Below are 12,546 nucleotides of genomic sequence, written 5' to 3' on the forward strand. Positions count from 1 at the left end.
AGGCTCCGGAGAGCAAGGATCCATCCGGTATGCCACTGATGTGATTTCGTTTGGCTACTGTAGTGGAATCATCGCTTTATCACTCCCACATTATGTTGTCGTCCTATGGGTGGTTCCCTCCAGCTTGTTTCATAGCTGATTTTTTCGTGCCACAAACCGCGCCATATTTCTGTTACTTTGTATGCCTGCTCTGCTCCATCAGACATCAGATGTTGTTCCTCCGCGATATGCGTTGCTCGTTTCTCAGCCTCCAACATGCCGTTTCTCAGCCTCTGCTATGACATTCCGCGGTACCTATAGTTCTATACGTAGTGGCTGCACTGTTCCCAGCTAATGGGTCTCATGTTATGCTCGCGAGTATTGGGCATGGTAAACAGAACGAAGACCATACGGTAAATGTTACTGCGAATGAGGTGCCTTTCGCATTGCTTTGTGACAATGGCATAGATCAAAACGACGGGGGCGTTTCCGTCATCAGCGCGGCTGACAGTGTCAGTTCCTGCCGTTTATTTCTTCCCACTCTATCCGTCACCTTCAGCATTGTCTATCAAATCAGTGTGCCAAAAGTCTTTAATCTATGTATGTGCGGTTCCAGGTGCAGCGAACAGAGGCGCGCTTTGGATGGCGAAGCCCGAAAAGGTGACGTTTCTTCACGAGCACCTCTCCAAGACGTACTGCAAGTTCGCTGACAATATCAAAGAGTCAATGGAGAGCCCGGGTGAGAACGAAGTCTGCCATGGCCGTCAAGTAGCCATCGGGCCGTTTAGTCTTCCTATACCATTTACCGACGTCCGGTATCGCCCGTCGCCCCTGCATACCACGTTGTGTCTCGTGTGCAGTTTGTTTTTGCCACCTCGCACTACCTGCGGTCTCTGCGGGCGCACTACCTATCTGCCGTCTCCTCACACCACCCAGAGTCCCATATCGTGCCCCATCTCACACGGACCGCACCATCTCCAGTTTCCTCACTCCATCCACCCCCATTTCGTTTCTCCACATTCATCTCGCCTTGTTATACCATCTTCCACCTTCTCACAGTCCTACTCATACCGTGTCCCGCCTGCCCACACAGCCTGCCTTTTTAAACCGTGTTCCGTCTCCTCACACAGCCCGCCTTCTCATATGGTGTCTCGTCTCGCACAGGCCACCTTCTCATATCGCGTCTCAGTTCCTCGCACAGGCTCCCTTCTCATCTCGTACCTCTTTTCCTCACACAGCCTGCCTTCTCATATTGTGTCTCGTCCCCTTACACACACTGTCGTCTCGTGTCGTTTCTCGTCTTCTCACACAGCCCCTTCTCATATCGCGTCTCTTATCCCCACACAGCGTGCCTTCTCCTATCGTGTCTCATCCTACACACCGGCTGCTTATATCGTGTCTCGTCTACTCACACAGGCCGCCTTCCCATATCGTGTCTCGTCTCCTCACAAAGGCCGCCTTCTCATATCTTGTTTCGTCTTCTCACACAGCCTGCCTTCTCATCGTCCCGCGACTCGTCGCCATTTTATGCTATTCTCTTTGTTTTCATGCTGGTTGATATCACCTTGCTCCTTTCTGCGTTGCCTTTGTTGCGCTGCACTGTTCGGCGCGCGATTCATTACCTCCTCATGTCTTTGGCCATGACCTGAGGTCGGACGCTTTCTTGCTTTGCGGGGACCCGTGGCTTGCAGGGTGCCGATGTGCTGATAGTGCGGTGGTTAACGCGTCTGCGCTTACCACCGCACGTCTGGTAAACCAGAGGTACGAGGTTCGATTCCTCGCGGTGTCCACCCTTCCTGCCACAGTGAGAGGTGGACGGCGTCATACAGCCTCGCCAGCTGAGCGCATCGTAAAGACCTCATGACGATGGCGACGACGACCCGTGGTGTGCTCGATATGCTACCGGCCTGTACAGTCTCTGACGTTGTCTGTCTGTGGAAACCTGGGCTGGGGATCCTACCCTGACGCTGTCCGATTCTGTGAGGACTTGTGCTTGGCTGACCGGCTCGTGTGACTCCCGAACGTGTGCTGGGCTGACCGCCTCGCGTGACCCCTGAGCCTGCGCTGGGCTGGCCGGTTTGTGTGACTCCTGAACCTGTGCTGGGCTGACCGGCTCGTGTGACTCCTGAACTTGTGAGCTGGCCGGCTCGTGTGACTCCTGAACCTGTGCTGGGCTGACCGGCTCGTGTGACTCCTGAACTTTTGCTGGGCTGACCGGCTCGTGTGACTCCCGAACCTGGGCTGGGCTGACCGCCTCGCGTGACCCCTGAGCCTGTGCTGGGCTGGCCGGTTCGCGTGAATCCTGAACCTGGGCTGGGCTGACCGGCTCGTGTGACTCCTGAACTTGTGGTGAGCTGGCCGGCTCGTGTGACTCCTGAACCTGTGCTGGGCTGACCGGCTTGTGTGAATCCTGAGCCTGTACTGGCTCGTTTGGGACCTATGCCAGGCTGGTCGGCCCGTGCGACCCCGCTTGATTCCGTCTGAGCCCGTCTTGCTACCCCTGACTCCGCCTGACTGCATGACCCCGTCTGACCTCGCCTGACCTGACCTCCGCAGAGCTGTACGACGAGCTGTTGCGCAGCATCGCGCTGTGCACCGGCCTGGATCCACTGTCGCCGTGCGACCAGTCGCCCACCATCGGCAGCACCACTGACTCGCCGGACGAGGCGTGAGCGTCGCCGGCCTCGTGCAATCGGCCGCCCGCCGGCCCCGCGCCGGCTCGCTCCCCTAGACGGGCCCGGGCACCGCTAGTCTTGTTACGGTATTATCGTTTATGACCACTACCCGTCCCTAGTCGCTCGCGAGCGCGCGCTACCGTCGATGAAGCAGGGTATTGTGAGGAGGCCGTCATACTGACGCCCCCGGAGAACCGGAGCGCACCGGCACACCTTAGTGCGCATCTCTACTGCGCGCTCTCTTGGCGTTGTTTCGTGTACATCGTAGCCTTCTTAGCGTACAAAACCTGGCTGTGAAGGTTTTCGTAGATTTTTCGAGGGCTTTTTTGGAGAAAAAATGTACAATTGCGTCCTTTTATAGAATCATAAGATAATACTCTTGCACTGTATATAATCATGGCTCCATTGAACATCTGTTTTGGTTTGCGTCCGTGTGCACCTCCCTTTTGATAATGTTTTGCTCTTGTTTCCAAGGCCCGTTCTCCTTGGCTGCTACGGGGCGGAAGTGCATCCATGTTGTCAGGCGATCGTATGCGTTGAATTGCGGCATGCAGTGAGCACATGGGTGCGGCACGTCTTCCGTGTAACGACGGATTTTGGGTGTACGTGTCACCCGAGTAACAAGGTTTTTGTCAATCATTATTGTGTAGAAGTAGATAAGATTCAAAAATAAACGGCTGAAAGGCGCCCGCTTCTTGACTGGAGCACACCATTATACACCCTACTATGCTGGGGTGGGCAGGTCTGTGGCTCCTCTCTTCCCCATCCCAACCCGAGATGCGTGACATGCATACTTGCGGTAAATAGGTGACGCACGTTCAGTGGACGCGGACGCCCCTCCGCCGTGGAAGCGTGTCGTGCAGTGGACATCTCCGCCGCGGAAGCGAGTCTCGGTGGACGACCCTCCGTCAGGGAAGCGTGTCGTTCAGTGGACAGCACTTCGCCGCGGGAACATGCCGTTCCCGCAGTTCCCCGTTCGAACATGATGAACATGTCGGGAACAGTGGACGGGCCCCGCCGCTAAAGCGGGTCGTGGAGCCGTGATGAAAGCAACATATGCAGCTAGGCTGTTTCGTCTGGGTGCCAGATGTTTACAGCTAAGTGCAATTTATTAAACGATCCGGCCTGCAAAATATTCACGGCAAGAATGCATCAATGCATCAAGTACATCATCGCCCAACATACGGCTGGAACGCGCGGTTGTCTCCGTTTGCTGCAGACGCTGACTAGGCAGTACATCATGGTCAGATTGTTCTTGGCGTGTGCCTTGGTTGAATTCCTTACTGTTTGCGGTTTGTGCACTCGCCCCTCCCGTGTTCTGGCCGCGTCTGTTTGCCAACGCCTTCATTGCAGCACGGCAGTGGCCATCACGGGGAAAACAATGGGACACCAGCCCGCTCTTCACTAAATGTGCACGCAGATGCATGCATCTCATGAGCCCATGGGTGGGGAACTGCATCGAAGCAAGTCAGGGTGTGTGTGAAGTTCTAAAAACCTTCGTCCGGTCTAAATAGCTGCAAGGTGCGGAGACCTGGACCCAGGACAGCGCCAACGCGTAATATGCTACGCGTGCAGCCTGTGCGGTAGGCCTCACGTGCTATCTGTATGACCCGCGACTTCCGACATTGGCCCGGACAGGGAGGGCCATCACAAGGCCACCTGGGCATATTTCAAATTTCCCACCGCAGCTGCTGAACTGTCTGCAATGATTGGGCACAGTCGGTGTTGGAAGACATGCCCCGAATTTGCTTGACTGCTTGCCCCCACCGATCAACCGAATAAGCTATCATTTCGGCATCGCAACAGTCGCGGTTGATGACCGGTGTCAAACGAGCACAATCTTTTTGTGTTCTTCACAGCCACCTGGCCACCTTTACCGATCAGCGATCTTTACATTTTCTTACCTTTGCAACCAAATGTGCAATGTTAAGCTGTTGCATTAGCGGAGTAAAGGTATATATTGCCCATTTTTTCGCCTCGTAGCTGCGTGAAATTTTCAAATGTGGTTGGAATACGGCACACTTTTTATGACGTCATTAAAAGGGATTTGCAGAATCTGAAAACTCCCCATGACACCCAGAATTACATAACACCTTGATGGCTGGCTCGGGGAGCCGTGTTGGGCTGGTGGGGACTGCGGGAGTTGAGCTGAAGGTGATCGTCAGAAAAGGTTGGTGAGCGTGGTCTAGGTGCATGAGTGAAATGTTATGGCTGAGATAGCGGTCCGACAATGTAAGTGATGGGCTGTCTTGTTGATCTCAGCTTGCCTAGGCGGATTGCGCAGTTTGCAGAACGTCACAGTAGTTTTTCTGGTCAGCTGTGCTGGCTGGATGGTGCATCAAATGCCTAGGTGGATTGCATATAGACATATAGACCTGAAAGTATCATGCCGACAAAGAGCCACAAGGGTCCATTGAGGTTGGCTGCCCCCAGGCTCTATGCCCATCCTTTAAACTCATCTTACCATCTGATGACTGCTGAGCTCTCCAAACTGCTTTTCTCCAACATGAGTGTGGTGAGCAAATGGTTGATGCATGTCAGATTAGAACAGCTAAGTTCTTGAAACCTGCTTGTTTTTCAACATGAGTGTGGTGAGCAGATGACTGGCGCGTGGGTTGCAGGATGGCCAACTTTCAGGGCTAGAAAATGTATTGAAAGGGCCAAGCCAATCTGATATTGTAAAGGCACAAGAATTTGTATATGCTTCTACATGTAGGAGAGGTATTCTGCTTGCAGTCCTGCTGAATTGACCAAAATTGTCTGGATTATGTCATGCTTTTATTTCTGTTTGCACATTGTGGGCCCAGCATTTTGTGTAGGTGAGAGAAGGGGGAAAAGTTTTTTTATTTATTTATTATATTATTATATTATTATTATATATATATATATATATATACTATATACAATTTTTGCTTAAGGAAGACAGGATATTTTCATATTTCATGGCTTACATTCATTATGTTAATGGGAATTTATTCAAAGGGAATGTTTGACAATGGATGGTTTTGAAGACAGCATTAGATATGAAGAAGTAAGTTTAATTATAGCTATTCACATGCTAGGTAAAAAGACTACTCTAGAAAAACATTTTCACCTTGGTGCCTAACAGCATCTCCCCATCACGGCAATACAGGAACCCTGCAGCCAGCATAGCTGTCCTCTCCATTGGCAATACAGGTGCCAAAGTAAAAAAAAGCTGAAAAACTATCTTTCTAGTACATGGGCTCCTCAAAAGCCATCAATTGTGTCACAGAAAGTTTGTATGGCAGCTTTCACCTGCAGTTCCTGAATCTCCCAAGAGATAACCTGAGTGCTGGAGATGTGCCTAAGCAAATGTTGTGAGTTGCTCTGGATTTAGCCATCTGTGTATTTATCCATGATCTTAAGGTGCTTAATTGTATTAACATCTTAGGCAATAGAGGTATTCTTAATTTATTTTGACTACCAGTCTAATTATCATGACAGGGAAGAATGTATAGCTTCTTTTATTATATTGCACAAAAGGTAATTTGTGTAGAAATCTTGAAAAGCTTGCACAACATGGGTTGGGAACCAATAAACTGCTGTATATCTGGAAATCACACTCACAAACTTGGGATATGGATGGCTTGTGACAATATTTTTTTACCTGTTGATTCAGCAGCTTATGATAATTTTTTACCTTGAATTCAGCACCTTGTTGTGCTTAATGGCCAGTGGAATAACATAATTTGAATGTCATTATTATATCATGGATGCTTGGGTAACATTGAAATAGTTCCACATCTTTGCAGATGTGTAGCTCAGAAATTGGAAGGTGTTAGGTCTCCAGAAAAGCAGGGCTGTGGATTGCACCAAATAATCTTCAGTGTAAAATTTCAGTTGAAACCCCAGTACAAATGTAGAGCACTCTCTTTAAGACCCAACAACAAACAAAAATAGAAATAGGCATAGATATAGTCTGTCCTAATAGCTCAGTTGGTTGGAGCACCTGCCCTCTGATCCATCCACCCCTGGTGCTTCAGGGGTTCAGTATTTGTTTTTGACAGGTATGCTGGCTGGTGGCAGTGGCCATGCTGAAAGTGTTGATGTCAGAGGCAGGACAGACTGAGCAGAGCATTGTGGCATGTTTAACTTTTGCCTGAAATTCTGCTGTTGCCCTGGAATTGCACTTTTGGGTGATGGAGGTCAGTGCCCACACAACAAGCACTGCTTAGTGTGAGGTCTATTCCTAGAAATGTAGCCATTCACAGGTTGAGATCAAATCTCATTTTACATATTTTAGTTGATTTAGCATGATCTGCAAGCACTTTATTGTAACCTCTAACCATGTAAAAGCCTTCCTCTGTTGTTGTGCTTCAGTTACACTCCATGAAGTCCTCCTCCATATGTAAGCTATTTCATGCACAGCATGTCAACACTGGTGGTGTGTCACCCAAATATGGTGCTGGCCTTAAAACTACTGCAGCCAGCATTATGAAACTGGTGCAACAAGCATAATGATCTTACTTGGCTGCAGGTCAACAAAACTGAAACACAGGAATAGGTGGCATAGCAGCTTACCAAAATACTATCCACATGTGTAGATGTCACTGTTATACACATGCACCAAACTATTTCCATCACTAGGGTTGGTGGAGTGTATGGCATCATGTGAACTAGGCAGATCTAGTGATTTTGTTAGTGTCCCACCCTCATATAAAAGCTATCTCACTCTAGGTAAATGTGTTGGCTTTCACAATGACATAACACCATATTTTACTGGGTTTTGTTGAAGGGAGTGTCCCACCTTTTTGTAAAAGCTACCTCACACTTCATCAATGCATTCGCTTTCATAATAATGCTTATTTTGCATATCATGATGTGGGCAAGTTGTCCTTGAAAGTGTGGTATGAGGAGGGCATGCATTGACAAAAATATGTATGAACATACCCATGTCTATCCATGGCGCTCCATCGCATGTCCTTCAGCGCTTCGTACGTGTCGTGCCGCCGGCCAGCTGACGCGCCGTCGCTGTGTGGTCAGATGCCGGCGGACGTGGAGTGTCCGGCCACGCCGCCCGAGCTGCCGCGCGACCCGACGCCGGAACGCGTGAAGCTGTCGCCGGGCGGCGCGGGCGGCACCAGCCCGTCCGCGTCCGGCCGCGCCTCGCCCGACTCGGCCTGCCCCATCTGTCTGGGTCGGCTCGACAACAAGGCCTTCTCCGATGGCTGCGCACACACGTTCTGCTTCACCTGCATCTTGGAATGGTCCAAGGTGAGGCACCGGTCCTGGCCGGGACCCGGGCGCTCGGAGCCCGCGGCGCTCACAAGGTCAGGGGCATCAGCTGAGGTTGGGTTGGCAGGGCATTACATTTCTGGGGGCAGGGCTAGGCGGGCTTCTGAGTTTCCATGCCAGTCAAGAAGGAGATGCGTGGAGGTCGAGTTGGTGTCAGTGTTGGTTCAGTTTGGTGTGCGGTGTCATCACCAAGGTTTAGTGAGTGCAACGTAGCCACAGCCCATTGCTAGTGCTGGGCTCTTGACTTCATGTGAGCTATCTGTTACCCAGAGTCAAGTTTTGTGTTTGTCTTTCAGACACCCAGCCTCGGCAGTGTGGCTGCAAATCGAAACATAGCTAGCGCCCACCGAAGCCATGTCTCAGTCCCATTTGACGTACACTGGCCGTATTGTCCGTGACGGGAGCAGCATTTTCCCTTGCGTGGTCCGCTGTGAACGACTCAGCCCCCAGCGCTGACGTGGTCTCGGGGGCGATGGGCGCGCTGTGTCCGTATGTGTGGCCGCTGACACCAGGCGGCCGCTCAGTGAGAGCCCGCCGGTGACCGACAGGTGCGCGCTGTGTGTCCGCTCTGCAAACAGAGCTTCACCTCCATCATCCACAACGTGCGGTCGGAGCTGGACTATGACCGCTACAGACTGCCGCCGCCGCCGCCTTCGCCGTCCGATCATCCGCAGGCCTTCATCTATCGACCCGGGTACGAGACACGTGCTGTCACGAGATGATGCGCCACGTGGTGCCTTCTCCAGACCGCTGGTCATAACCAGCAAGACTGGACATGGAGGAGGCCGAGTCGGTGTAGTCGCGTGTGCGCGGTGTGTGCTACCGAGTCTGGTGTTACCAGCACTAGGCTATGCAGAAGACCGACGTTGCCTGCGACCTCTGACGGCCAGCTGCTGTCTGACTCCGCCTCTTTGTGCGCCGCAGGGACGAGACCCGCCCGCGCTGGCTGCAGCTACGCCGCCAGCCCTACCGCTACCGCTCGCTGGTACTGCCCATGCTGTGGCCGGTGGCGCACAGACACGACTACCACCTGCCGGCGGCGGCGGGCCGGCCGCGCGGCCCCGGCCGGTCGCGCGTGACGTCGGACGCGCGCCGCCGGCTCTACACCACGGACATGTGGGCCCGGCCCACCGCCGACGAGCTGACCGGCCGCTACCGCGAGACGGGGCCGGACTTCTACAGGTGAGGACCCGGGTCACCGCCGCGGCCGAGGTCAGGCTACAGGAGACTGGGTCAGACTTCTACAGGTGAGGACACGGGTCACCGCTGCGGCCGAGGTCAGGCTACAGGAGACTGGGTCAGACTTCTACAGGTGAGGACCCGGGTCACCGCCGCGGCCGAGGTCAGGCTACAGGAGACCGGGTCAGGCTTCTACAGGTGAGGACCCGGGTCACCGCCGCGGCCGAGGTCAGGCTACAGGAGACTGGGTCAGACTTCTACAGGTGAGAACTCGGGTCACCGCTGCGGCCGAGGTCAGGCTACAGGAGACTGGGTCAGACTTCTACAGCTGGGGATTCGGGTCACCACTGCGGCCGAGGTCAGGCTACAGGAGACTGGGTCAAACTTCTGCAGGTGTGGACTCGGGTCACCGCTGCGGCCGAGGTCAGGCTACAGGAGACGGATTCAGACTTCTGCAGGGCGTGAGGACTGCTTGGAAGGTGCAATGCTTCGGCCTTGTGTAGTTCCTTAAATTCATTGCTGAATGCACCATTGTTGGCCCTGTTCCCCCGGGTGTTTCAGCTTTCGACTCATTGTCAGATGCCCCCCACCCCTCCCCCCTCCTCTCACCGCATCGCGTGCGGTTTCTCCCACCCACGGTACTGTTTTATTCCCCGCAGAAACAACCCGGCGTGCACGCACCGACTGGTGCCCTGGCTGAACCGCGAGCTGAACGCCGTCCTGGACAGCCCGGCTCACCTGGCGCACGTGATGGAGCACATCATGGAGCTCATCACGCGCCTGCACATCCTGAGTCGAGAGTTCCGTGCGCACCTGCAGCCCTACATGAGCCCCTGGACGGAGCACTTTGTGCACGAGCTGTACTCGTACGCCCGCTCGCCGTACGACATGGTCGGCTACGATCTGCACGTGCAGTACGGTCCGGGTCGGCCGGCCTCGCCGGCAGCGCACGAGGCCGTCAGCTCGGCGGCAGAGAGCGACGACGGTGACAGCGGCAGCGACAGCGACAGCGACGTTAGGGTGCTGACCCCGCCGCCGGCGCCGGCGGCGGCCACTGCCACGCCCACGCCCATCCTGCAGGAGCCGGCCTCGCCCGAGCCGGGCCCCAGCGGCGCGTGCGGCGCGCTCGATCAAGTGCGCACCTTGCTTGACACGATACGCGCGCTCGAATCGGACTCCGATTCTGACTCGCCGGTGGAAGTGGTTGAGGTGTTGCCGCCGCGGCACGAGCGGCCGCCGCTAGTGGTGACGCTCTCCTCGGACAGCGAGGGCCCGGCGCCGACCGCGCCGGAGCCACGCCGCTCGTCGCGGTGCTCACCGCGCGCGCTGGCCTGCTAGTCCCGAGTCACCGCCCCTGCGCGACCAGCGCGCTGCTGCCTCCGCCTCCCAGTCCGCCGCCAGAGCGACCAGGCGTCGGCATAGGGAGGCCGACTCTTCCAGTGGCGCCACGCGCCACAAGCGCGAGTCGAAGCGACGCTCAAGCGAGCTCTCTTCCAAGGGCCGCGCCCGCGACCAGAAAAAGACGGAGGAGAAGGCCTCGTCTTCCTCCAGCCGGCACAAGCGCCGCTCGTCGCGCCACTCAAAGACGCTGGTCGATGGCGGGGAGCGCGCGCCCAAGCGGCGCCACAAGCGCGCCCGGGACGCGTCGCGCTCGCGCCGCCACAAGCGCGCACGCCTCAGCTCGAGTTCGGAGGCCGAGCCGCCGCCGCTGCCGCCGCTTGACGAGCCGTCCACGTCAGGTGCCGTGGCAGGACCGGCGCGGCTGAGGCCGTATAAGCGCATCCAGCCGCCGGCCAGCTCGTCCAGTGAGCGACCGTCCAGCTCGTCGAGCGTGGTGGTGCGGCCGGCGCGCGCCGTCCGCAGCCGGCCGCTCTCGTCAGACAGTAGCAGTGACGAGTCGGTGACGGGCCGCCGGCCGGCCGTGCGCAGCGCCGTGGTGCGGGCGCGCTGCGCGGTGGTCAGTGACGTCGAGTCCAGTGACTGGTGACCAGCGGACGTGGCTTCAGTGACCGGTGACCGGCTGATGTGGCTCCAGTGATCGGTGTCCCCGCACCCGGTCTGGCGAAAGTGGCGCCGCCTACCACGTGGTGCCAGCCCTGGACCGCCCCTTGCCCGACTCCGGATTCCGTTGCATTGGCTGGGATGTGGGATGCGCACAGCGGACCCAATGAAGTGCTTACGTGTGAATATGTTTTGCACGGACTGACAGTGCCTAACGCACTCGTGTTTTGTGATCGAGTGAATGAGGCGTTTTCGGTCGGGTAGCGCCTGACTACGTGTTTTACAAATCAGACGTCCGTACGTGCGTATGACGTACGTTTTTTATAGACCAGGGGTCACGTGGCATTGACAGCCCTGTGTACGGATGCATCCATATTTTATTGTATCGAGGCAGTAAATGTATTCATACTAGTGCTACTCGTCGAATAGTAGACTGATGATTTGTGATGGACAGCAGCCAGCGGCCTTCATTGCTCCTCGTCAAAACAGCAGGTCGTCCTATCGCATCTTCCGTGGACTTGGACATGCCACAGCCACTCATCTTCGGAAACTGTGAGGGGTTACACGTGTTGCAGCGCGTTTGTACTCCCGGGCGCGATGCATCCATGTCTCGAGGGAACGTCGGCGCATGTCTGCTGTGTCGGGCCACCGAGCCGGTGAGTCTCGCCGGGTCCAAAAAGACCTTCGGTTCAGATCAGTCGCAGGTCATCTGCAGTCGGGTCATCGACCCAGCTCGTCAACGGTTCGTTGTCACACGTGCCATCCTCACTTACAGGTCACCTCATACGCCACCCAGATAGCAACGCTCCGAGGCGAACCCACACATCTCCCAGATTCGGCACCGAGAGTGGAGCGATGTAGGCCGCCCGCCATCGTCACGGCAAGCCAGCGCCCTGCAACTACAGCTGCGGCACGTACAGTTTCAATTGGGCGAAGGGCAGAGGTCATGACGTGCGTCACAAAACCTTGGTTGTGGTTTGTTAGCAATCTTATGAGCGATTTTTGTGACGATGGAGAACTGGCCGGTAGAAGTAAGGAAACAGGTGATAATCGTCCAAATGTAGCCTCAGAGCATAGGGCTGAGCGCGACTGAATTCGAACTTGCCTAGAAAGTGCGGGCGCCAACAGAACTGCTCCTGCTTCTTTTCGAACCACCTACAGGACATTACAGCGAGGAAAGTTCATGTCGTGCGCCACTAACAAGCTGACGATCACAGTCAGGCACCTGCACAGGAGACCCGGAAATGTTGGTCAGGTCAGGCGTTTGCCTTGCATCTAGATAAACAGGCCTCAGCCCGTAGCACCAAGCCTCAAACCATAAAACCCCTAAATAATGATAGATTGCATAGTGCGTACGCATAAACACTCATACGAATCAGTGTTATTAAATTTCTTTAGTCGGATCATTAATTCAAGACCGAATATGACGTCGATTCGGTTGATGAATGGTTCAGTA

The 12,546-nt window shown here is 54.9% G+C and overlaps 1 protein-coding gene across 1 annotated transcript; it reads left to right on the plus strand.

Annotated features, from left to right (window-relative positions):
• The first annotated feature begins 4,775 nt into the window (after window positions 1-4,775).
• LOC119110175 (E3 ubiquitin-protein ligase Topors) lies at window positions 4,776-11,541 on the plus strand. The gene is made up of 6 exons (XM_037233911.1): window positions 4,776-4,824; window positions 7,659-7,889; window positions 8,459-8,604; window positions 8,835-9,092; window positions 9,749-10,074; window positions 10,198-11,541. Exons 2-6 carry the CDS (start codon window positions 7,659-7,661, stop codon window positions 10,425-10,427), a joined length of 1,191 nt encoding a protein of 396 aa, XP_037089806.1. The 5' UTR covers window positions 4,776-4,824; the 3' UTR covers window positions 10,428-11,541.
• Window positions 11,542-12,546: the final 1,005 nt, after the last annotated feature.

The sequence above is a fragment of the Pollicipes pollicipes genome, unplaced genomic scaffold (assembly GCF_011947565.3).
Source record: "Pollicipes pollicipes isolate AB1234 unplaced genomic scaffold, Ppol_2.1 Scaffold_7231;HRSCAF=8579_pilon_pilon_pilon, whole genome shotgun sequence".
Lineage (NCBI taxonomy): Eukaryota > Metazoa > Arthropoda > Thecostraca > Pollicipedomorpha > Pollicipedidae > Pollicipes > Pollicipes pollicipes.